A 25195-nucleotide genomic window follows, 5' to 3' on the forward strand; every position below is an offset into this window, starting at 1 on the left:
AAATATACAAAACGCTGTGATATAAAGGTTAATTTTGAAAGCCAAGAGGTGGGAGGGAAGAAAGTCGATAGGCTCTAAAGAGCCAAAGAGGGAAAGTGGATAATAACAATGTGATTATGTATGTTTAAACGGAAAAACCAAACAAACTGAATTTTTATAGGCCCAGGGAGCAGGGGGGAATTCTATGGCACCCTCTGAAGTACCAAGACCACCTGAAATTTAACATACTGTGGCTTGATATTTTTTAAAGTGGCAGCAGTGTTGACATTCCAAAACATTATTATTATTTTTTACATTTATGATGGAGTTAATAGTTTCTTCCTTAGTTCTCAAACTTACCGTATTTTTTGCTCTATAAGGCTCACTTTTTCCCTCCTAAAAAGGGGAAATGTGTGTGCGTCTTATGGAGCGAATGCAGGCTGCGCAGCTATCTCAGAAGCCAGAACAGCAAGAGGGATTGCTGCTTTCGCTGTGCAGCAATCCCTCTTGCTATTCTGGCTTCTGATTCAGAATATTTTTTTTCTTGTTTTCCTCCTCCAAAAAGGTGCGTCTTGTGGTCTGGTGCGCCTTATAGAGCGAAAAATACGGTAATTATTATTGCAAATAATAGGTCTTTCGTTTTCTCTTTCTTCTCTTTCTGCAGTTTTCCTGTTGAAACTGGGTTTTCCCTTTCTGCTGGGTTCAACATTTTGATAGATGTGTCCAGTGACTTCAGGAATTTCCAGTTATAAACAGTTAAGACTCAGAAACAGACCCTTCAGCGTTCTGAGGGCCTGCAAAATACAAAATTGATTCCTACGTTTATCGCTCCACCTTTAAAACATGTGTTTAGAGTGCGCCAAAAGAATGATTCGGATTAACAGGTTATGCCAGATTCAAAAAAAGAGGTTCTCTACATGCTACGCATAGTACAAGGTGCCAACAAACCCTGATTATAAATCCTTCGGAGTTACCTGACTCCCGCTTTTTTCCTGAAGAAAACCAACAATCCCTATCTTCTACAAAGGCAAGTGCGGATGACACCCAGCTCTACCTCTCTTTCAAATCAGAACCAGTGGAGGCGGTGACGGTCCTGTGTGAGTGTCTGGAGGCGGTCGGAGGATGGATGGTGGCTAACAGATTGAGAATGAATCCTGACAAGACAGAAGTACTGTTTCTGGGGGACAGGAGGCAGGCAGGTGTGGAGGATACCCTGGTCCTGAATGGGGTAACTGTGCCCCTGAAGGACCAGGTGCACAGCGTGAGAGTCATTTTGGACTCACAGCTGTCCATGGAGGTGCAGGTTAATTCTGTTTTTCAGGGCAGCTGTCTACCAGCTCCATCTGGTACGCAGGCTGAGACCCTACCTGCCCGCAAACTGTCTTGCCAGAGTGGTGCATGCTCTGGTTATCTCCCACTTGGACTACTGCAATGCGCTCTATGTGGGGCTACCTTTGAAGGTGACCCGGAAACTACAACTAATCCAGAACGCAGCAGCCAGACTGGTGACTGGGAGCAGCCGCCGAGACCATATAACACCAGTCTTGAAAGACCTACATTGGCTCCCAATATGTTTCCGAGCACAATTAAAAGTGTTGGTGCTGACCTTTAAAGCCCTAAACGGCCTCGGTCCAGTATACCTGAAGGAGCGTCTCCACCCCCATTGTTCTGCCCGGACGCTGAGGTCCAGCGCCAAGGGCCTTCTGGTGGTTCCCTCACTGTGAGAAGCCAAGTTACAGGGAACCAGGCAGAGGGCCTTCTCGGTAGTGGCACCTGCCCTGTGGTACGCCCTTCCACCAGATGTCAAAGAGAACAACAACTACCAGACTTTTAGAAGACATCTGAAGGCAGCCCTGTTTAGGGAAGCTTTTAGCTGGGGAAACCCAGCCAGATGGGCAGGGTATAAATAATAAATTATTATTATTAAATCCTCTGTTAAGTTTTTTACCAGAGATAGGTGACCCGAAAAAACCTATGTGCCTCTTCCCTTTGCACAGCCACGCTCTTGAGTTGTATGGATGGTTCCTATAGATCAGGGGTGTTCAAGAGGTTGATCGCGATCTACTGGTAGATCCCCAGGAGGTTTGGGTAGATCGCAGTCGATGGCATTGGTAAAATAGAATCTGGGCCCGCCCCCTTGTCCCGCCCTCCATTCTTGCACAATTTGCAGAACGAAAGCTTACTCAGTGAGGCTGTTTGTTTTCCCAGTGATCTGTTGGTGAGCGGCTGTTCCTCTTTATCTCCCAAAACCCTTAAAAACGGGACTTCCCGTTCCTAGAATGTTGAGTCGTGATGCACTTCTAAATTTGGAAATGGAATAAGACCGAGCTGCAGAGTTATAAGTAGTCATAGGGGGAGGTGAGCTCTTAATATGTCATTATATCTGTATTTTGAGTCTGATTTGGTAAATCTACCCTGGAAAGGCTAATGTTTGATGCAACCAGTCTGGGGAAATTAATGAGCAAAAGCCAAGATTTGATTTCATCGGAACTGAGAGAAGATGGCGTCTGCCGGCAGCGAAATGAATTTTGGATTGATTTGGAACAAACACCAGCGTGTGAGGAGATACTGCAACAATAGAGAAGAATCATACATATAAAATCCACACAGAAATACATCATTGCTTACTTCAACTCGCTTGTGGAAACAACTCAGAGGCCATGAAAGAAGGAAGGTTAACAACAGGAAGATTTAAAGGAACTATTGGAAAGACTACCCAAGGCAGCAGAGATATGAGATGATCAGAGGCCCCCTGAACTTGAAGCATGGGAAGTCCCAACAAAAAAATTTATAACTTAGGCAGAATATTTAGACTATTTGATATATATTTGTACAATTTGGAACATTCAATGTGATTTGACTGGATTGTTAAAATGGAAAACTTAATAAAAATGATTAAAAAAAACAACGGGACTTCCTTCCTCCCTAAAAAAAGCTCCACATCTTTGATCTGGGGTAGATCACCACCAGATTTTAATTCTGTAAGTAGATCGCAGTCTCTTAGGAGTTGGCAACCCCTGCTGGAGATGAATACAGAAGAATTAAAATAATGTGTGTTCTTTTCACCATAGCTTTTCTTTTTTGTTTAATTAAAAAACTAATTACATGTTTCTGTGCTTCCCAGTACATGTATTTTTTAAAAAAAGGTACAGCATGTATTAAACAGTTTGTAGTGCACTCGATCACTGTCTGTTCCCTTTGAAGAGCTGCTATGTCATTTGTGGCATGAAGTGAGGGGGGGGGGGGAATACATGCCCCTGGCAAAACGGTGTTGCCTCCAACTCAAAACTATGGTGCAGATTTACTTTAAGCAATTTTAAAAACCACATACACAATGATTCCTATACAGGTACTGTTTTTTTACTGCGAAGGGTCTTATTTCCAAAGAGTTCCTCCCGAGATTTGTGTTTTAACAACTCTTTAAAGGGATGACACCGCACACCAACTACAAGCTTCTCGCCTCAGTGTTATCACAATTGAAACAAAAAAAAAAAAACATGGAAGACTAATTTTTTTTTTTTACATTTGTTCTTCTTTACATAAAGAATCTTTTAAAAAGCATTTAGTAGTCCATTTCTGCTTAAAATATCCGTAAGCATGAGAAAGCGGAGAGAGAGAAAAATACACATTTTTGTACACCATGATCGGAAAGTTTACATTATAAATCTTGAAATTGCACTGTATTTAAAATACCCCCTGCCCAGAGTCAACTTCCACTTTTGAGCGTAACTCTCCTCTGCTACTGACGGCTCCTGCTTGGCTTAGTTGCCCACTTGTGGAGGCCCTTCGGGGATGAGGGACGTGAAGAAAGTGGAGATGAAGGACCAGGCGGAAGCCATGAAGCCAGGATGCGGGTGCTCTGCGTTGACGTCAACGACATCTTCACCGCTGTCTTCGTCAATCCCGTCGTCCATAAGGTGCTCCTTTGCAAAACAAATTCCCCAAGTGGTTTAATAATAATAATAATTTTTATTTATACCCCGCCCTCCCCAGCCAAGGCAGGGCTCAGGGCGGCTAACAAGCAGGAATAAAAACAAGTTGAATGAGTACAACTTAAAAACAAGATTAAAATACAACATTAAAATATTGAAACATTAAAATATTAAAATGCAGCCTCATCACAGGAGGAGAAAAGGAAAAAGAAAGAGGGGGAGGGTATCAAATTGGCTCCAAGCCAAAGGCCAGGCAGAACAACTCTGTCTTAAAGGCCCTGCGGAAAGAAATCAGATCCCGCAGGGCCCTGGTCTCATGAGGCAGAGCGTTCCACCAGGCTGGGGCCAGTGTTGAAAAGGCCCTGGCTGAAGCTAATCTAACTTCCTTAGGGCCCGGGACTAGGGTGTTGCTATATATGGACCTTAAGGTCCTCCGTGGGGCATTAACCATTTCAAATCAGAGGGATATAAATTGCAGTGATGGAATCATGTTATATATACAGAATTCTAGGATGTAGGGTTCTTGTTAGCCCAGAAATGAAAATCTGACCAGAGAAAAGACAAAATTGATGAACTATGGCAAGGTGGCAAGGCTGACAGGAAGAATTAGAAACCAGGAAGAGGCGGCCTTTCTTTAAGGAAGAAGGGGGAAAGTTTATAATTCATTTGAAAAGCTACTGTAAACAATTACATACATTGGTAGGATTGACAGGAAACTTGTAGTAAAAATTTGAACTTTGGATTGTTATGAAACAGATGCAGAGGGGGAAATCATTACATTAAGATCCACAATGGGGGGATTATATGTTTATGTAGTTAATTCATTTGTTTATGAAAAATAGAAAATGCAAAAATATTTTTTTTAAAAAAAGGAAACCTATGATGTAGCCAGATATAATAATTTGGGAAAATTTGATAAATTGACAGAACTCAACATGATCTATCTGAAAAGTGCAATTTAACCATTTAATCCTACAGCCCTGTAGACCTTAAGAAAGTTCCACCATTCAAAGAAGCTTAAAGGTAAAGGGACCCCTGACCATTAGGTCCAGTCGTGGCCGACTCTGGGATTGCGGCGCTCATCTCACTTCATTGGCCGAGGGCCCGGCGTACAGGTTCCGGGTCATGTGGCCAGCAGGACTAAGCCGCTTCTGGCGAACCAGAGCAGCGCACAGAAACGCCGTTTACCTTCCTGACAGAGTGGTACCTATTTATCTACAGTGGTGCCTCGCAAGACGAAATTAATCCGTTCTGTGAGGCTCTTCGTATAGCGGTTTTTTTGTCTTGCAAAGCAAGCCCATTGACAGCTTAGCAGATTAGCGCTATTAGCGGTTTAGCAGCTTTTAGTGGATCAGCTGATAAGTGACTTAGCGGCTTAGGAAAAGGGGGGGAAAGGGGGGGAAAACCGCAGGAACTCGCAAGACATTTCGTCTTGCGAAGCAAACCCATAGGGAAATTCGTTTTGCGAAGCGCCTCCAAAACGGAAAACCCTTTCGTCTAGCGGGTTTTCCGTCTTGCGAGGCGTTCGCCTTGCGGGGCACCACTGTATTTGCACTTTTGACGTGCTTTCGAACTGCTAGGTTGGCAGGAGCTGGGATAGAGCTACAGGAGCTCACCCTGTTGCAGGGATTCGAACTGCTGACCTCCTGATTGGCAAGTCCTAGGCTCTGTGGTTTAACCCACAGCGCCACTCGCGTCCCAGAAGCTTACTCCCAGGTTAACTGAACATGGAATGGTAGTCTTAATTTAATTTCATTACCTTAATGTAAGAACTCACTTTTAATGGAAGAGCTGTCAGCACATCTTAAAACTGCCAACAGTACCGCTCTCCAGCTATTTATTTTTTGGGAAGTAAACATGAATGTGCATCCACCTACCATCTCCTCAAGTCCAGCATTATTTACGTTTTGCCCATCGTGGTTCAGGTCTTCATTGTTCCCTGGAGGCTGCTGGAGTCCCTCTTGCCTGAATGGAAACCATCCGGCTTGGTGTCTGTTTTACAATACACATGTGCAAAGTTACTAGAAATCATACCTGCCTGACCTGAGAAAACAAATAGAATGTTGGCAATGGAACAGTGAAATAGCACTCCACTGGAAGGCTCATTATTCAACCTGATTTGTAGAGAAGGAACCAAATCAGATGGCAATAGTCACTAAAAATAGGAAGAGAGGTCCCTATTTAACCACACGTGGAACTGCATGACCTAGGCAAGCTTGCAGAAATTTTAGGAGTTACGAAAGGCTCAGTTTAAATCATTCGGATATTCTTGTTATTGGCAAAGTAAATTATTTACAGAAAAGCTGGTTTTACAGAAAAGCTCTGCACATCATGATAGACAGTAGAGCAATTAAGGCTCCGTCTCTGCCCTTAAAAATGGTTTAAGCTTATTAATGAATATGAAACATAGCAGCAGATGTTGCTTCTGTAAAATATGGTTCAAGTTAATTCGTAGGACAGAATGTAGATGCACTGGTATTTTCGACTTTCATTCAGATGAGCACACGGCAACCATGGCAAACGTAACTGTTAAGTTTCCAAGGGGTTGCTCGGGAGCAAGCAGGCAAATATCTCCCTACTTGGTTGTGAAGACTTGGCTTAGCTGCCAAAATAAACTTTATCTGTCCGGAGTGCCACTCTCCCGTGGCTGACTCAATCGCTGGCAGAATCCGTGGGTAGGTGGTTCTTAAACTTTCCCAACAAAGCAGCTCCTTGACGCCCAGTCTGCGCCTCCCCTCTCTGCGCGAATGCTTTCTGCGCAAAGAGGGCGTGGGCAGCGGATGTAATGGTTCTAGGGGGGTTGCTCGTGCGTAAGTTGGCGCCACACCTGCCTGGGTTACCTGAGTGAACCCTTTCTGTCTGGACAGCCCTTCACCTTGTGGCTGTCTCAATCGCTGGCAGAATCCGTCAGTGGCCGTTTCTTGAACTTCTTCCAGCAAAGAAGTTCTTTGACGCCCAGTCTCCTCCTACTCTTCCTGCGCGGAAGTCTTCTGCGCAGGGAGGGTGTGGGCAGCAGAGGACCCGTGCTCTCCCCGCTGGTCTCCAGCGAGGAGTCCTGGAGCCTTCTCTCCGCTTCCCCCATCTGCCCCCCTTCTCCACTGGTGCTACGCTGATTTCCTTCCCCAGCAGATGGGCTGCCTCTCTCCCTACTGGGACCCTCTCCGGCATCCCTCTGGAGCCTTCCCTCCGCCTCTGGCTCTGATGGCAGTTCCCTGACAGAGGAGGATCCCTTCCCTCCCCGCTTCTCCCAGGCAAGGAGTCCTGGGACCGCCTCGCCACTTCCGACTCCTGCACCTCCTCTCCACTGGAGCCGCGTTTATTCTCTTCCGTTGAAGAGGAGTTACTTCCCACGATCCCTGGAGGCTCTCTATAATTCATCTGGCTTTTGCTCTCTCCCTCCTGCACTGATGGCAGTTCCCTGACAGTAACCAAACATTAATAGTGCCACTATCAACTCTGATTGTAACTGAAAGCCTGCTCATATATTCTTGATCCAATGCAGAGGGTACACATGGAGATCACAAACCTGTTTTCTCCGAGTATAAATAACCCACCACATGCCCACATACTGTGTGTGAGCTTAACGGACTGCATTGTTAGAACCCAATGCACACATCCTCAAGCCATGATATATTGGTTTATCAAAATCAGGATTAAATTCTACTCCCCATTGTGCACACTACACAACTTCAGATGCATATGAACAGGGTGCCTGCCCAACTGATTTGTGTTGCTCTAGAAGACTGCCCCTGTTCACAGAAAGCAATGCTCGAAATACTCAGATTCATTCTCCCTTCAGTTTGCATTAATAAAAGCTTCGTCTTTAAGATGCTCAGTCACTGATACTATATGTGCTGTTTCATCTGTTTCAAATAGGTCTTTGAAAACAATATAAGAAAATTCAGTTCCTATTACATGCCTCAGCCTCCTGACGGAAACCAGTAAGATTCCACGTTGTTAGAGGTGTTATTTGGAAATTAGAATGGCAAGCTCATACAACATACAGATATCACATGCTAAGTATTTATCTAAAAGTACAATTTTTAAATTAATTTTGTTTTTAACACATTTTAAATACAGTCATACCTCGGGTTACAGACGCTTTGGGTTGGGTGATTTCGGGTTGCGCACCGCGCCAAACTCGGAAGTACCAGAATGGGTTACTTCCAGGTTTCGGCGCTTGCACATGCACAGAAGCACTAAATCGCCCTTTGTGCTTGCGCAGAAGCGCCAAATTGTGACCCGCGCATGCGCAGATGCGGCGCTGCAGGTTGCGGACGCTGCGGGTTGCAAACGTGCTTCCCACATGGATCACGTTCGCAACCCGAGCGTCCACTGTACTAACAGAAATGAACTTCTAAAATGATTAGTTTTCCATCAGCCAAACTTTAAAGTTCAGATTCTGATCACGTAGCTGACAAGAAAACCCTTGACCATTATTTACATGGATTATGCTAATGGTCAAACTTGGGGTGGAGCAGAGGAAAGCAATAGGGATTGGCAAGCCCCTTGTTCAGATCTCACTTTGGCCATGAATGGACTGGGCAAGTCACCATCTCCCTTGGGCAAACTCCCACTACACAGTACAGGGAAACCAATACAGTGATACCTCGGCTTACGAACAGTCCTGTTTATGAACGAACTCCGCAAAACCGGAAGTAGTGTCCCGGTTTGTGAACTTTACCTCAATCTAAGAACAGCAGCTGAACGGTGGAAGGGCACCGGCGGTAGGAGGCCTCATTAGGGAAAGCGCACCTTGGTTTAAGAACAGTTTCAGTTTAAGAACGGACTTCCGGAACGGATCAAGTTCGAAAACCGAGGTACCACTGTACTGATCTGCATTGACTGTCGAAATGCTGTACTTGGGGGAGTGCTCTGTATTCAGACCAAAGTGCTGTGTATCAATCAGCAGCATTTACTCACAAGTAAACCAGCAGCATGGCTCCCATCACCATCACAAACCGACTGAAGGACGAATAGAAGTAGACAATGCTAAGTAGGATGGCTGCTCTGGAAAAGGTATACATCCAGTCGAGCCAGTCTCGGTTGAAGTCCTCCTCGTTCATCACTGGGCCGCCTTGAGCATTCATCTGCACATTCTGATTGACAGGCCTGTTCTCCTGTGGGGCTACATTGGGTGCTGCTGGGGGCTCATTGGCAGGAGCACGCTCAGAGTTGGGGGGCTGCGGAACGGGGGGGCTGTCTGATTCCGTGCTGGGCGTTGCCTGGGCTGAAACTGCAGCTTGACTGTTGAGGGGTGTAAAAGGAACAAGCTTCGTTAGGTATCTATGCATTCACATTCTTCACAATCGTCAGCTGAACTACCCGGGGCAAACGTGTTCATAGCCTGGCACAGGTTATACTTCCCCTTCAATACTGCCCACCGTGGTGAATTCATAAAGCAATTTAAAGGTAAAGGGACCCCTGACCATTAGGTCCAGTTGCGGATGACTCTGGGGTTGCGGCGCTCATCTCACTTTACTGGCCAAGGGAGCCGGCATACAGCTTCTGGGTCATGTGGCCAGCAGGACTAAGCCGCTTCTGGCGAACCAGAGCAGCGCATGGAAATGCCGTTTACCTTCCCGCCAGAGCAGTACCTATTTATCTACTTGCACTTTGACATGCAATGACAAGGAGAGGCCTGACCAAGCCATTGTGATCCACGCGATGGTCACCTCCAGACTTGATTATTGTAACTCAGTCTATGTGGGGCTGCCCCTGAGACTGACCCAGAAACTCCAGCGGGTGCAGATTGCCGCGGCGAGACTCCTTACGGGGATAACATTCACTCGTGCTATACCAGCTGCACTGGCTCCTGGTGGAGTACAGGATCAGGTTTAAGGGGCTCGTTTTAACCTTTAAAGCCCTATACGGCCTAGGACCCTCGTACCTACGTGACCTCTCTCCTGGTACACACCACGGAGGACCTTACGGTCTTCAAATAAAAACATGTTGGAGATCCCTGGCCACAGGGAGGTTAGGCTGGCCTCCACCAGAGCCAGGGCTTTTTCGGCCGTGGCCCCGATCTGGTGGAACACTCTGCCACAAGAGACTAGGGCCCTGCGGGACTTGACATCTTTCTGCAGGGCCTGCAAGACAGAGCTGTTCCACCAGGCCTTTGGCCAAGGCACAGTCTAGGCCAACACGGAGCTGTGGCTTGGCATGGTGGCCTGTCACTTTCCGGCAGAACCCATCCTGAAGGCAAGGTCCTAAGAATGCTCTTCATCATGAAACAATAATACATGAAACAATAATACAAATCAACTTTGTGGGAATGTTCAGGGAGGCAGGAGAGGGTATATTGTTTATTAATATCCTTCCTAACTTGCGCTAACAAGTCCCTGGCAAGTCCCTTTTGAGTGCATTCCCCTTTTAACACATAGTGGGTAGCTGGTTGCAGGCTTGTTTAAGCCTCTCACTATCATACAATTCAATACTGAATTATATGTTCTTGGTAAGTCCCCTTTTATCCCTCTCAGAAGAATGAACGCATGACAATCTTATTTAAAGTCAGTAAAAGAAGTTTGCTTACAACATCATCAGTTCACATTTGGACCCCTAAAGGCAGGCTTAGTTACAAAATATATACATGTGGAGCTATCCCATATGGCAGTGGTGTCTAAACTTTTTTCTAAGAGGGCCAGATTTGATGAAATGAAGGGCCATGAGGGCCGACCAAAGGATTAACTGACCACCGGGCAGGATTAGGCCCCCGAAACAGACTCTGGACATGCCTGCCATATGGAGATAGTCCCAGTGTCCTCTGTCGGCTCAAAGCCAACGGGGCATCTCTAGCTAAAAAGAGCTGTTGCTCCAACGACGGAGGATTTCAAAGAGAGTGCTGCGTGCCTTGTCCTTTTGATACCTGTACAGGTAAGGTCACGCCCACCTCTAATCACACGCAAAGGAAGTATTTCCCAGCCCAGGAGGAAACAGGAAGTTCCAACTGGCTGGACCAAACATCCCCTTGCATGTCCACTCTAGGAAAACAAGGAATGTTGTATTTGACTGCTACTTATGTATCACATCCCACAAACTTATATTCATTTTTCTCCAATATAAAGCATGAACCAAAAGTAAAGCTGCATTTGTAAGCATTTCTCACAAAGGAGAAATTATTGTGGTGAATGTTTTGAGGAAAATATGTTTTCACTTTAGATTTAGTTTACCAAAGCCCAGGGAAGGTAGCGTTGGCACTCACCTGAAAGGTGTTTCTGAGGGCGCACTAGGGCAGCTTCAAGCAAGTGGAGGGTAACAATACTCGCCTGGCGGTGTCCCAATGCCTACTCAAGAATAACAAAGTCTCGTCTCTATGTCTTAACTGCCACTCTGCTGTCTCAATACTAATTTAAAGAACGCACCATTTGTACTTACTATTGCATGTAATACTGGCGGGCATACATCTGCTGCCACCAAATCATCTGCAGTGGGCTGAAAGCAGGGTACACAGGAAAAGCAGCTGGCACTCCTTGCCCAGGGAACTGGTTTCCTACATTGCTGCAGACAATCAAAGCGAATTACATGCCAGGTTGTCCGATACCAACGGAATATCCAAAGTTACATAGAACATGTTTCCCCACAAAGACAAAAGGAGATGGCAGTCGTCTGCTTTTAAGTCACTAAATCAGGTATTATGTGTTAACAGGGTGATTTCACCTGTGCACATTTTCCTTAAAATTTAATTTCCTTACTAAATTTAATTTAGCATTTTGCAAGCACGCGAAAATCTAGTGCTACAGGAAATTCAAGAGCATTTCAACACAGCCCCCCCCCCCCAACTGCAGGCCTCCTAAAGGTGTAATCAGCAACAACCAAAAGAGTTATCCTCCTTGTTAGTTTAGACCAGGCTTCCTCAACCTCGGCCCTCCAGATGTTTTTTGGCCTACAACTCCCATGATCCCTAGCTAGCAGGACCAGTGGTCAGGGATGATGGGCATTGTAGTCTCAAAACATCTGGAGGGCCGAGGTTGAGGAAGCCTGATTTAGACCCTGGCAGGTTTTGTCTAGGGACGCAGGTGGCGCTGTGGGTTAAAGCCTCAGCGCCTAGGGCTTGCCGATCGAAAGGTCGGCGGTTCGAATCCCTGCGGCGGGGTGCGCTCCCGCTGCTCGGTCCCAGCGCCTGCCAACCTAGCAGTTCGAAAGCACCTCCGGGTGCAAGTAGATAAATAGGGACCGCTTACCAGCGGGAAGGTAAACGGCGTTTCCGTGTGCGGCTCTGGCTCTGGCTCTGGCCAGAGCAGCGATGTCACGCTGGCCACGTGACCCGGAAGTGTCTCCGGACAGCGCTGGCCCCTGGCCTCTTAAGTGAGATGGGCGCACAACCCCAGAGTCTGTCAAGACTGGCCCGTACGGGCAGGGGTACCTTTACCTTTTACCTAGGTTTTGTCTGTGTCTGTGTCTGTGTCTGTGTCTGTGTCTGTGTCTGTGTCTGTGTCTGTGTCTGTGTCTGTGTCTGTGTCTGTGTGTGTGTGTGTGTGAGAGAGAGAGAGAGAGAGAGAGAGAGAGAGAGAGAAACAGACGGACAGACAGACAGACAGAGTGATTTTCACTGTCATTTTCCATTAAAGTAGAAGATCACACTTTGGTATCATTTATCAGGACATAACACTTTACAGTAGAGGAAATATACTCATATAATATTTAGGAACAAGCGCTGTGTGCTACTTCACACCAAATGTGTGATAACATGTTACAACTACAGCATTTGCAGAGCAGAGTGCTCAGTTAGCAGGGTCAAGTACTAACGTGATTTTAGAAGAAGCTGGCATGATATAAAACCGTCAGCCGCTCACGTGCATTAAAGAGAATCTTAAAGAACAGAAATGCCCCATCTTATCTTTAAGGGCAACAAGTATTTACAGTGTTAGCAGTTGATGCAACTGTATTGCATCAGACAACAATTCCTATCTTAGAAAGAAAATTGGCTGCAAGATGCCACAGGAGACCTTGCTAATTCACAATATACTTTCAAGACTAAGGAGATGGGAGAAGTGGGGAGAATACTAGAAGTTCTGATGTACAATACAATATAAAACTGTTGGGAGAATAATCTGATTCCATTATGCCACATGTGCCTCTACTTAAAATATTTCTGCTTGCGAAGAATACTTTGACTGTTTCCTAACAAAAACATTTAAGGAAGCTATCAGTATTAGGCAACAAGAGTGCAAAAGAGTAGATTTTTTGGGTTTCAATACACATTTATGTGTGAATTTGGGAATTTAATACACTACAGGTAGAGTTCACCAGAGTAGATAGATTTTAATCAAGCAATCAGTTTTGCATCTTGTTTCAGAACAAGATAAAACATACTGGTTTGCAACCAGAGTTGAATAAACTCAAACCTCTAGGCTTCAGATGTTTACAGCCTTTTGAGAGACAGGAAAGTTGTTATGAAATTAAGGGTTTTTATTTGCAAGGGCACTTTTCAACATCACCTATAGGAGGCCTATATGCCTAGAATTTTCCAGAAGCAACTGGCAGTTACTAGATAGAAATGCCCCAGCAATGAGATGCAAAAGAAGTTTATCTGTTTGGTATAGTCTAAGTAGTCATAGGGACGCGGGTGGCGCTGTGGGTAAAAGCTCAGCGCCTAGGGCTTGCCGATCGCATGGTCGGCGGTTCGAATCCCCGCGGCGGGGTGAGCTCCCGTCTTTCGCTCCCAGCTCCTGCCCACCTAGCAGTTCAAAAGCACCCCTAAGTGCAAGTAGATAAATAGGTACCGCTCTGGCGGGAAGGTAAACGGCGTTTCCGTGTGCTGCGCTGGTGCCGGCTCGCCAGAGCAGCTTCATCACGCTGGCCACGTGACCCGGAAGTGTCTCCGGACAGCGCTGGCCCCCAGCCTCTTAAGTGAGATGGGCGCACAACCCTAGAGTCGGACACGACTGGCCCGTACAGGCAGGGGTACTTTTACCTAAGTGGTCATAATTTGTACGGAAGTAAATTAATCCATTTTTTCACATTTATAATGTTCGGGTATTTTTTACCTTTCATTTAAACAAAAAAGCAGGATAACAGTGCAATCCTATATAGCGACTCAGAAGTGATTTCCATGGAGTTTAATATGACTTAGGTAAAGGTAAAGGGACCCCTGACCATTAGGTCCAGTCGTGGACGACTCTGGGGTTGCGGCGCTCATCTCGCTTTATTGGCCGAGGGAGCCGGCGTACAACTTCCGGGTCATGTGGCCAGCATGACTTAAGCCGCTTCTGGCGAACCAGAGCAGTGCACGGAAACGCTATTTACCTTCCCGCCGGAGCGGTACCTATTTATCTACTGGAACCTTGACATGCTTTCGAACTGCTAGGTTGACAGGAGCAGGGACCGAGCAACAGGAGCTCACCCCATTGCGGGGATTCGAACTGCCGACCTTCTGATCAGCAAGTCCTAGGCTTGGTTGTTTAACCCACAGCGCCACCCGCGTCCCTTTAATATGGCTTACTTCCAGGTAACTGGGAACAGGACAACAGCCTAAACACAACTGATAGAAGGGATCTGGTTTAAAGTATGTCTATATATTTTAACACACCTGTATCAAATTCAGATTTCATTTCAAACCAGCTTATTTTTGAGACAGTCTGCTTTTTTATCAATCCTGCAGTTCACACATGAAAGTGAAACCTATTTAGTTTCTCTAAGTGTTCACAAATAAGTTTCATTATCACATGGAGAAATGTTAGCATGAGCTAGGAGGCCACAGTAAACATAACTGCATCTGCAGATACAGCTGCCAACTATCTTCAACACTATTTTTTCTCAAAAAACAATGTGTCACCCACTAATCCCTCCCCCAAATTGATTTTTAACTCTTTGGGAGTAAAAATGATCCAGGAACAAAAAGAGTTGCCTTGAATTATTATTTTAATGAACGACGGAAGCTGGGAAAAGTGAATAACCTCAGTTGTGACCCTGACCAGTTTCCCTCTCTAAGAAGTGAGCACATTTTTTGTCCTTCACTTTAGTCAGCCTAGAACAGAACAAGTGAAAAAATAATCACTGAAGGCATCTTCTTTTGATGTACGGCACTTGCAGGTGTATTCCATAAACTGCTATGCAAGTTAAATCTTGAAGGAAAGCCCTATCAGATGCTTATGAAAGCGCTGATAAAAGCACCAGATGCTTAGAAAATTGCTCAACACAGCAATGACGAACAGCATCATTAGCAAACTTAAAAGTTAAGCGTTCTACACTTGGTGGTGGGGAAATACAAGTTATTCATGCACAGAAATTTTGTAAGAGCCCTTAGGTATACTGATTACCTGTTTTGTAAACTGCGCTGGTGTTTATTTCTACCACCGAGCGGCGTATAAATTTTACGAAATAAATTCACTAAACAAATACAATAAATGGAAGCTTGTTTGTTTTGCAAGGAGAAATACACAGGACTTTTAACATTTCAGCCAAACGTAATCTTGCAATACAGTATTGTTATTACAGTAAAGGTAAAGGTAAAGGGACCCCTGACCATTAGGTCCAGTCGTGACTGACTCTGGGGTTGCGGCGCTCATCTCACTTTAGTGGCCAAGGGAGCCGGCGTACAGCTTCTGGGTCATGTGGCCAGCATGACTAAGCCGCTTCTGGCGAACCAGAGCAGCACACGGAAACGCCATTTACCTTCCCGCCGGAGCAGTACCTATTTATCTACCTGCACTTGGTGCTTTCGAACTGCTAGGTTGGCAGGAGCAGGACCGAGCAACGGGAGCTCACCCCGTCGAGGGATTCGAACCGCCGACCTTCTGATCGGCAAGTCCTAGTCTCTGTGGTTTAACCCACAGCGCCACCCGCGTCCCTGTTATTACAGTACCTTGCAAGAAATGAATCATCACATCATCATTTGATTTGTATGCCGCCTTTCCGTAGTTGAAACTATGCTCAGCGTGTCTTACAACATGACAAAATTTACGTGATTACAAACATAACAGAAGTCATAAACAATAAATAAAACACATCAAAAAGCACACAACCTTATGGAAACAATTTCCACATAAATCATAAGATCTAAAACTAAAGATACAACAACAATATCAGTAACAGCAACAGCTCTCTCAAACCCCCGTATACAATACTCCAGCCCAAGAATCTGTTCAACAGCCTCAGCTTCTCTAGCTGGAGTCAGAATGTTTGAACAAAGCTCTTGCAAAAAGCCCTTCAGCATTTCACTTACCCTTGCATTATATAAGGGAACGGGTGGCTCTGAACAGGATTGCTCTGTGCCAGATTGCGATGTCTTACACCATCGGTATGTGAAGATTCTTGAGATGGCGAAGGAGTCGTCGATCCTGAATGTTCTGAACTCTTTTTGTAAAAAAAATGCAAACGATAATTTCCATCAGATGTAGAAAGGATTCTGTTTTATGCTGAATAGTTTGTCCCCCAAACTTTGCAAAAACGAGTATTTCACATTGCATACCTAGAATCATAGAGTTGTAAGAGACCACAAGGGCCATCGAGTCCAACCCCCTGCCAAGCAAGAAACACCATCAGAGCACTCCTGACATATGGTTGTCAAGCCTCTGCTTAAAGACCTCCAAAGAAGGAGACTCCACCACACTCCTTGGCAGCAAATTCCACTGTCGAACAGCTCTTACTGTCAGGAAGTTCTTCCTAATGTTTAGGTGGAATCTTCTTTCTTGTAGTTTGGAGCCATTGCTCCGTGTCCGCTTCTCTGGAGCAGCAGAAAACAACCTTTCTCCCTCCTCTATGCGACATCCTTTTATATATTTGAACATGGCTATCATATCACCCCTTAACCTCCTCTTCTCCAGGCTAAACATGCCCAGCTCCCTTAAGCCGTTCCTCATAAGGCATCGTTTCCAGGCCTTTGACCATTTTGGTTGCCCTCCTCTGGACACGTTCCAGTTTGTCAGTGTCCTTCTTGAACTGTGGTGCCCAGAACTTCTCACACCTGAAGTCAATACACTTTCCCTGAACCATTAGGTTCACAATTATTCTCTGTGACTTCTTGTTGCTGTTTTTCTTTAAGACTCTTGAGTAAATAAGAATCCTAAGCCTGCTTCCTTAGTTAAAGTAAAGGTAAAGGTACCCCTGCCCATACGGGCCAGTCTTGACAGACTCTGGGGTTGTGCGCCCATCTCACTCAAGAGGCCAGGGGCCAGCGCTGTCCGGAGACACTTCCGGGTCACGTGGCCAGCGTGACATCGCTGCTCTGGCGAGCCAGAGCCGCACACAGAAACGCCGTTTACCTTCCCGCTGGTAAGCGGTCCCTATTTATCTACTTGCACCCGGAGGTGCTTTCGAACTGCTAGGTTGGCAGGCGCTGGGACCGAGCAGCGGGAGCGCACCCCGCCGCAGGGATTCGAACCGCCGACCTTTCGATCGGCAAGCCCTAGGCGCTGAGGCTTTAACCCACAGCGCCACCTGCGTCCTTAGTTAGGGGCAACCTATTTTTTTAAAAATGAAAATTTTCCTCACGTGGGAAAAACATCATGTGTAAAGCAGTTCTTTCTATCAAGGGGGAAAGATCACAATGACTTGCGGGGGGGGGGGGGAAGAAATAGCATTCTGCAAAGTAGGTCTGTATTCCTATTCTGAGTGAAAATATCACAATTACACACTAATTATTTTTGGGGGGGGAGGGGAGTAGACATGGCAATGTCAGTACACCTAGGATCCCCAAACACAGCAGCATGAAAAATAGCAAGTTTTTCAACAATTTGAGTAGTCTAGGGATTTTGCAGTTCCATTATACACCCCAGGACCTGTTTCCTCTTGGGAACAAAGTCAAGCACTTTGATACTTTAAAAAAATTTTGAAACAGCTGCAAGCTGAAACACTGCCATGCTGTCATCATATTCCTGTCTGGATTTATTATAGTAAAAGAGCATTGTTGACAGAGCTTTAATGATTGCACCTTACACAAAGCCAACTCACCGAGCTGTTGCTAGGTGCTGACGATCCATTGTTTTCCCTAAGGGTATCAGGCTTTGGAGAATTTGGGGGTGTCCGTGAAGAACATACTAGATGAACCATATGATACTCATCTTGCTAAAATAAAAAAGTGAGCAGTTTTAGCAGAAAAAATAGGCAATTTTTAAATACAATTTTGGTATATACACATTACAGCTGAACGGTTCAGAGGCAAGTAAATATTTTACACTGTTACTTGAAGAATAAAATATATTTCAGAATATTTATTGGAAAAATATGTATTAGAGAAGTCTTATACCAGGGGTCGGCAAAGTTTTTGCGGCTTGGGCTGGTTCATGGTCCTGCAGACGCCGCAGGGGGCCAGAGTGTGTGTGCACACACATGCATGCGCAAACACTATTTCTGGCGTTCCTTCCAGGACGGAAGAGGCGTCGTAGTTTCCCATTGGCTGCAGGAGCTTCCTGCAGCCAATGGGAAGCCGGCCATCGTCACAGAAGGCGGTCCCTGCTTTGCTCTGTGGCAGTTTAGCACGGCTCATGGGAGCCAACCGAGTGGGCAGTGGGGGTCCATGGGCCTGTTAAATGACTCCCATGGGCTGCTTGTGGCCCATGGGCCTTAGGTTGCTGACCCATCTTATACTAAGATTTTTGTTCTTAAAAATGTACACAAAGGAGGAGAACCAGAGTTGCACTTTTTACCATAGCTAGTCCTTCCGTTCAAAATCCAATTTTCTAATTAAAACTGATGAACTCCCCCCCCCCCAAAAAAAATCTGCCCTTCCTCTGGTGACAGACGGGTGAATCATTTCACCAAAGAAAAGCTTATTTATCAAACTATAGATAAGTTGCATTTTCAAAATCAATGGCCAAAGCAATTACTCATCCGAGCTGTTCTGTCAGAATCAATACCTGCATTTAGAGGCACGTCTGTCTATTCTACAGGAATTCCAGCTAAAAAGCTCCCAGAGAGCAAACCTTTGCAAGTCACAAAGCTTATGGCAACTCATCCTGCAGTGGAATTCAAACCTTCTATCTACAGGGAATCCCTGAGCTCAATCAATATTGATTAGTCTGTGATCAAACTTCTGAATGTGTGCAACAGACTCCCTGTACATTTCAGGAGAAATGTGCTCCAGGGTACACCTGCGCACGAAAATTGTGAAAACTTATTAACCACAAATTGAGAGTGCGCGTAGAACATGGTCAACGCTCCCCTGAATTTTAGCAGAAGATCCTATTACCAATCTTCTCATCAAGAAAACTGTTAGTTTCCAAGGAAGGCTAGTGATTCAGAAACAACAGTTTAAACACACTGTCTTTGAGAGACAAATGTATTTTTCTCCTATAGGCACTGATTTATAAAGGGGCCCTGACCGTTAGGTCCAGTCACGGACGACTCTGGGGTTGCGGTGCTCATCTCGCTTTATCGGCTGAGGGAGCCGGTGTACAGCTTCCGGGTCATGTGGCCAGCACAACTGAGCCGCTTCTGGCGAACCAGAGCAGCGCACGGAAACGCCGTTTACTTTCCTGCCGGAGCACTACCTATTTATCTACTTGCACTTTGACATGCTTTTGAACTGCTAGGTTGGCAGGAGCAGGGATATGAATAGCTGACCTTCCGATCGGCAAGCCATAGGCTCTGTGGTATAGCCCACAGCGCCACCCGTGTCCCATACTGATTTATTACAAACTATTATAATGAATGCAGGTGGCGCTGTGGGTTAAAGCCTCAGCGCCTAGGGCTTGCCGATCGAAAGGTCGGCGGTTCGAATCCCTGCGGCGGGGTGCGCTCCCGCTGCTCGGTCCCAGCGCCTGCCAACCTAGCAGTTCGAAAGCACCTCCGGGTGCAAGTAGATAAATAGGGACCGCTTACCAGCGGAAAGGTAAACGGCGTTTCCGTGTGCGGCTCTGGCTCTGGCTCTGGCCAGAGCAGCGATGTCACGCTGGCCACGTGACCCGGAAGTGTCTCCGGACAGCGCTGGCCCCTGGCCTCTTAAGTGAGATGGGCGCACAACCCCAGAGTCTGTCAAGACTGGCCCGTACGGGCAGGGGTAACTTTACCTTTACCTTTATTATAATGAACCAGAGGGTTCTGGGGTCGTCCCCCCATTTTTTAATGCTTTATTAAGGTTAAAAGGTCATAACAAACAAATGTATATGTGGTCAAAACAAAATTACAAAAAGAAAATAACAATATTTGCTCACTGTACATTCTTCTTGCCTTCCTAACAATTTCCCACCACCCCATCATGTATTTACTGCTTATTTTATTTAATCTCCATTTTCCTTTTAATCATCAATAATATACTATCTTATAATTGTCCATCATAACACAGAAGTCATTCAAGTCCTGCCACTGACTTTATATTATTACAGTAATCTTTAAGATACTTTTTATACATGTCCCATTTCCAAATAAATATTTGTTCAGTTTTGCCTCTCAGTTTTTCTGTCATTTTTGCCCATCTGGCAAACTCCATCCATTTACTTTGCCACTCCAGCCTTCTTGGGGGTTTCTCTCCTTTCCAATTCATTGCGATTAGTATTCTTGCTGCTACAATGGCGTACAAGACTATTTCTCTTGCAATTTTTGGCATGTCTGGGCCAAGTACCCCTAGGAGAAAAGCCTCCGGCTTTTTTGTAAAAAATACCTTTATAATTTTTTAAAGCTCATCATAGATTACATTTTTAAATTCCTTAATTTTCTTGTATGTCCACCACATGTGAACCAGAGGTTATACCTTTCTTACACAGATATTGTATGGACGACCAATGTATGTGAAATGCTTTGAAAACTCAAAGCGTCCTGCATAAATGTGAAATATTATTCGTATCGTTAAGTAACTCCAGGTTCATAAACAAGGACTCCACTGTGGATCAGGTATGGAAATGAAAATTGCCTCATGTGCTCATCGCTGGGCCAAAGGTGCCAACAGAGAGCCTGCAGGTGTGTAAGTACCTGAATCACAGTCATCAGATAGTACAGCAAATTACTTGGATTCATAAGAAAGCAAATAAAAAGAGCTTGAGTTTTATTCTAGCAAGTCACACCTGCGTCTTGCAATATGTTCCAATTTTTATTCAATTAAGAGTTAAATCAGAAGGGATTTAATGCAAAAAGGGGAGGTCAAGATATTCTTGCATCCTCTTGGAATTTTAAGTAAATCCACCTAAGTATCAAGCTAGTTTTTCCTACCTCGTCATTATTATGGGCCTCAACACACGCCCAAGCTTCCTTTTTAAGCAATGAGTCACCTTGGAGATTTTCACTTATTTATCCACAATATTTTGACTTTTTCATCTAGAGTGTGTGTACTAATTGCTACCTGCACAAATCTGAGCATCTCTATGCTGACACCTTTCAGTATTTTCATACTGTATCAGATAGAACCTGGAAAAGTAGCTTTAGCATATTCATTTCACAGCTGCAGAATGACAGCATTTAAATTGGGACTGCTTTGGAGGATATAAATCTTAGTAGTAATAGTGATGTGTCGTGTGCACGTTGAACTTCAAGACACGTATCCAGAAATATTGCAAAGACAGTGGGACAGCAAAATCTTACCTTTAAATCCTCAGCATGAATACCTGTATACCAGTTAGGACATTGCGTCCTTTACCTGCAATCTCAGTAGCCGGCGACTAATATCAGTGTAATAAACTAAAATATATACTGCAGTAATTATTTTGCTTATGTAGTTAGCTAATCAAATCATGTTGCCCCCACTTTCCTACATGCAATTGTACAATATTTGAATTGCATCTCTCGCCCACAGCAGTAGTCACTACGCAATTTAACAGAATTTTGTACAGCATTTGTTTTATTTTTACAAGTAGCGATTGTACATAAATGCAAGTTGTGAAAGTAAAGCTTACTTTTCTGAGAATATCTTTCAGCTGAAGGTGATCAGGAAGCAACCTGCCAGAATACACCAGTCTCTGATCCTTCGTAGACTAAGAGATGGGACAAATGAAGAATTCTTATTTTCCCCCCCAACCGTACTGCTTTAGAGGTGGAAACAATCGTATATGAAGACTTATCTTAAATTCTTGTTGCTGATGGTTAACATTTGAGATGCACATAACTTATTTTTAGAATTCCAGTTTCCACATGTTATACAGAACTAAGCACACTTTCACCTTTTGTCATAGCACATTTCCTCAAACTAATCTTTAAAGTCAAATGCATGTGAATACTTAATGTCCTATACTTCTCAAAATAGCTTCTCCTTCCCTTTATCAAACGCATCACCAATAAAACCTGAGGTCAAGGAACAATAACAAACGTACTTTGGTTAAAATGTTGTCATTTTAAAGTGTTGGCTGTTGCTAAATTTAACGGTATCACTTGGAGCAACATTTTAAATATAAATATAAATGCAGCTTCCCTTGAACATGAGATTTGTGGCTAAGATTGAGATCACTAACACAGTGAGGTTACAAAGGGAAGTTGTGTCCTACAGTTTTCCCACACAGTTGAAAATACACTTACCGTATTTTTCCATGTATAAGACTATATTTTTTCAAGTTTAAAATTGGGGGTCGTCTTATACACCGATAGTGCATATGGGGGATTTCTTTATTTGGAGTCCCCAAAATAGGAGTTGTGTTATACATGGGGGCGTGTTATACACGGAAAAATACAGTACGCTTCCACAGCAGTACTTCTAACTGATGTAGCAGTTATGAATGCTTTCTATGAATATGAGCTTTTCTATGACTGCATCTGTTGATACTTTTGCTATAAAATAGATTGAAGTCAATTAGATTGAAGACACCCTGATTTCCACCCAAAAAGGTGATGACAGAGCAGTGTAGCAGTGACCCTTGTATCAAGGAGTATTTCCGAAAGAGGGATATTTAAGTTGTTTTATATGGATTTACTCTTCAGTAATGCACATCAGGGTTAGGATCCAGTTACACACATGTTCCCTCCACTGCAAGTCCCTGAAAAGCTCGCCCTATGTCATAAGAAACAGGAGGTTGCCACTGGAAGGAAATATTGCCTGCAATTGCACAGATTAACAGATCCTGGTGCAAAGAGTGGGGTGGGCAGATCCTGGATAAGAAAATGAAGGTTGCAATGCCACGCACACTTACATTGGAGCAAGACCTACTGCTTCGATACCTGGCAAGCAGATTCAGAGCTTTCATTTCATTTTATTTTTTAAGCCCATCTGGAAAGAAAGTTATGAAGCAAAATGTGCAGACATCCATTGAAGAAATTTCTATGAAAGGAGCTGGCCTGTCTGCTCCTATCTGTCAGTGCTTTTAGTCAATGAATGAAGCCAGAATATGGATAATTTGCCTGGACTTTGGCCAACAGGAATCCCTGGGGTTCTAAAAAGCTTTCGTTTCCCCCTCCCCTTTAGCACACTTTTCCTGCTTTTGTCTTATTTTTCAAGTTGTCCTTGGAATCTTCAAAGTTTGCCCTTCATTTTCCCCCAAGAAGCAGGATGCATCATAGCATGTAACACTCAGAGGGAGATCACCAGTCTTGGCTAATCTCTTGCCCAGTTAACCCAAAAGTGTAAGGACACGAATATGCAGGCATTTCTGGGCCATTTTGTACAGTTTGTGCATTATGCAAGGAAAAACCTAACTATACATTCAGCTAGAGGTGCAACCAATCTCAGCTTCCTGCTGAGAAAGCCTATACAGCACACATACACAAACATACATTTATTGCATTCACCACTTTACATTTTTAGGTGTCCAGCTTAAAGCTTCTTTAAAATACACCTAAACAATATGCAAAGCGACCTTCGCTGTATGTATTGTTTGCTGAAATATGTTTCTATAGGAAAGATGGTGGGAAGGGAAGGGAAGGGAAGCTGTGGAGAGATCACTGCTGCTCGGAGGATGCCAAATCAAGGCAGGAACTTTCAGGAATAACTTAAAAACCTGTCACTTCGGTACTGAAGAAAAAGGACAGGCAAGGGCGGAGGATGCTTGAGTGCCACCTGATCGAGGGTGACCATTTGGTCTCAGAAAGATTCCAAGAAGGGCCAGCAACTAGTGGCTGTGTAGGGGATGCCAGGCCAAGAAGGGAATCTTGCTAGCTTATTGAAGCGTATTTTGGAGTAGTGGGGTTTTTCAGCACTGCAAGAGAGCAGGAGACAGCCCGGCTTGTTGGCCAGGGTGCCAACGCCCAGGAGACAGTGTCTCTCCCACTCTGTGTAGAAAAGCAGAATTACAACTTAGGGACAGACGGCAAGCGGCTGTGCTGCCCAGCAGCGCACCCCGGGGCTTTCCCCTTTTCCTCCTCCTCCTTTACTATGCCCATAACAGAGAAAGGGATGCCTTTCCACGCACACAAGGCGATGTGGGGAGGGAGACAAAAGCCTTCCACAGCTGCTTGAAAAAAACAAAACAGCAGCTCCAGAAAACAAAGCCGAGGAGGGAGGAGAGGTTCCATTTCCAAGCCGCGACACCGGAGCTCTCCTTTCCCTCTGCGTAAAAACGCAGCTTGGGCACCCAGCCCCAGCCGGGTTGGAAAACAGTATTTCGAAAGGCCGGCAACTTGGACCCGGAAAGGAGGAGCCGCCTGGGGGGAAAGAGTGTTGTTTGCGCTCATGGGGTGGTGGGGGGGTTGCTGTTTTTTTTTGGGGGGGGAGGTCTGATGGTTGGGGGTCTCACCGGCTTGCTGGGGTACACTTTGGAGAGGTGTCCCTTGAGCCTGCCCACGGTCCAGTCGAGGAAGCAGCGGATGGTCTGGTCGGTGTACTTCTGGTTGGGGGCTTTGATGATGAGCGTGACGGGGGGCGGCCCCGCCGCGGGGGTCTCCATGGGGGCGGCGGCGAGGCAGGCAGGCGAGAAGCGAGGCTCAGGAGGAAGAGCGGCGCCCGAGCGGTGCGCGAGTGCCGGCCCCGAGGCCCCGTGCGCCCATCTCCGTCGCCGCCCAGACCCGGCCCAAGCCTCGCCGGGGAGACGCGGCGTCACAACAAGGCCCGCCGCCGCCGGGGCCTCCACGTCGCCCGGGGAGCCTCCCTCGTCGCCGCCCGGGGCCTTGCAGCGACGCCTAAAATGGAGGCCGAGGAAACAACCACCAACCGCCCCTCGCCGCCGGGAGAGCGCCCTTGCGCGGCGGCAGCGGCTCCTCCTTGCGCGGGGGCGCTGCGAGGCGGCGCCCGGAACAGACTGAGCGTGTGCGAGGAGGCGGGGAAGAACGGGGGGGGTTACAGACCAAGAGGGAGGCAGGCAGGCAGGCAGGCCGACACCCCCCCCCAAAAAAAAAATAAAGCTTTGTTTTTTGTCTTTTTAAATATATTTATTTACTTTTACAGAAAAAAAGAAGAAAGGTCAAAGCAATACACAACAACACAACCAATCACAGACATACATCAAAACAACAAAAAAAAGTAAAAACTCCAATTTTTAAATTCATGTTTACAAAAT

The 25195-nt window shown here is 45.4% G+C and overlaps 1 protein-coding gene across 1 annotated transcript; it reads right to left on the reverse strand.

Moving 5' to 3' along the window:
• Positions 1–3035: 3035 nt before the first annotated feature.
• HERPUD2 (HERPUD family member 2) lies at positions 3036–24878 on the reverse strand. Its single transcript, XM_079947625.1, has 8 exons — positions 24437–24878; positions 21674–21751; positions 17802–17915; positions 16075–16205; positions 11286–11408; positions 8835–9158; positions 5789–5903; positions 3036–3902 (listed from the first exon to the last, which is right to left on the reverse strand). The coding sequence occupies exons 1-8, from the start codon at positions 24584–24586 to the stop codon at positions 3741–3743; spliced, it is 1197 nt and encodes a 398-aa protein (XP_079803751.1). The 5' UTR covers positions 24587–24878; the 3' UTR covers positions 3036–3740.
• Between the last annotated feature and the right edge of the window lie 317 nt (positions 24879–25195).

Source organism: Podarcis cretensis, assembly GCF_951804945.1.
Source record: "Podarcis cretensis genome assembly, chromosome: 12".
Lineage (NCBI taxonomy): Eukaryota > Metazoa > Chordata > Lepidosauria > Squamata > Lacertidae > Podarcis > Podarcis cretensis.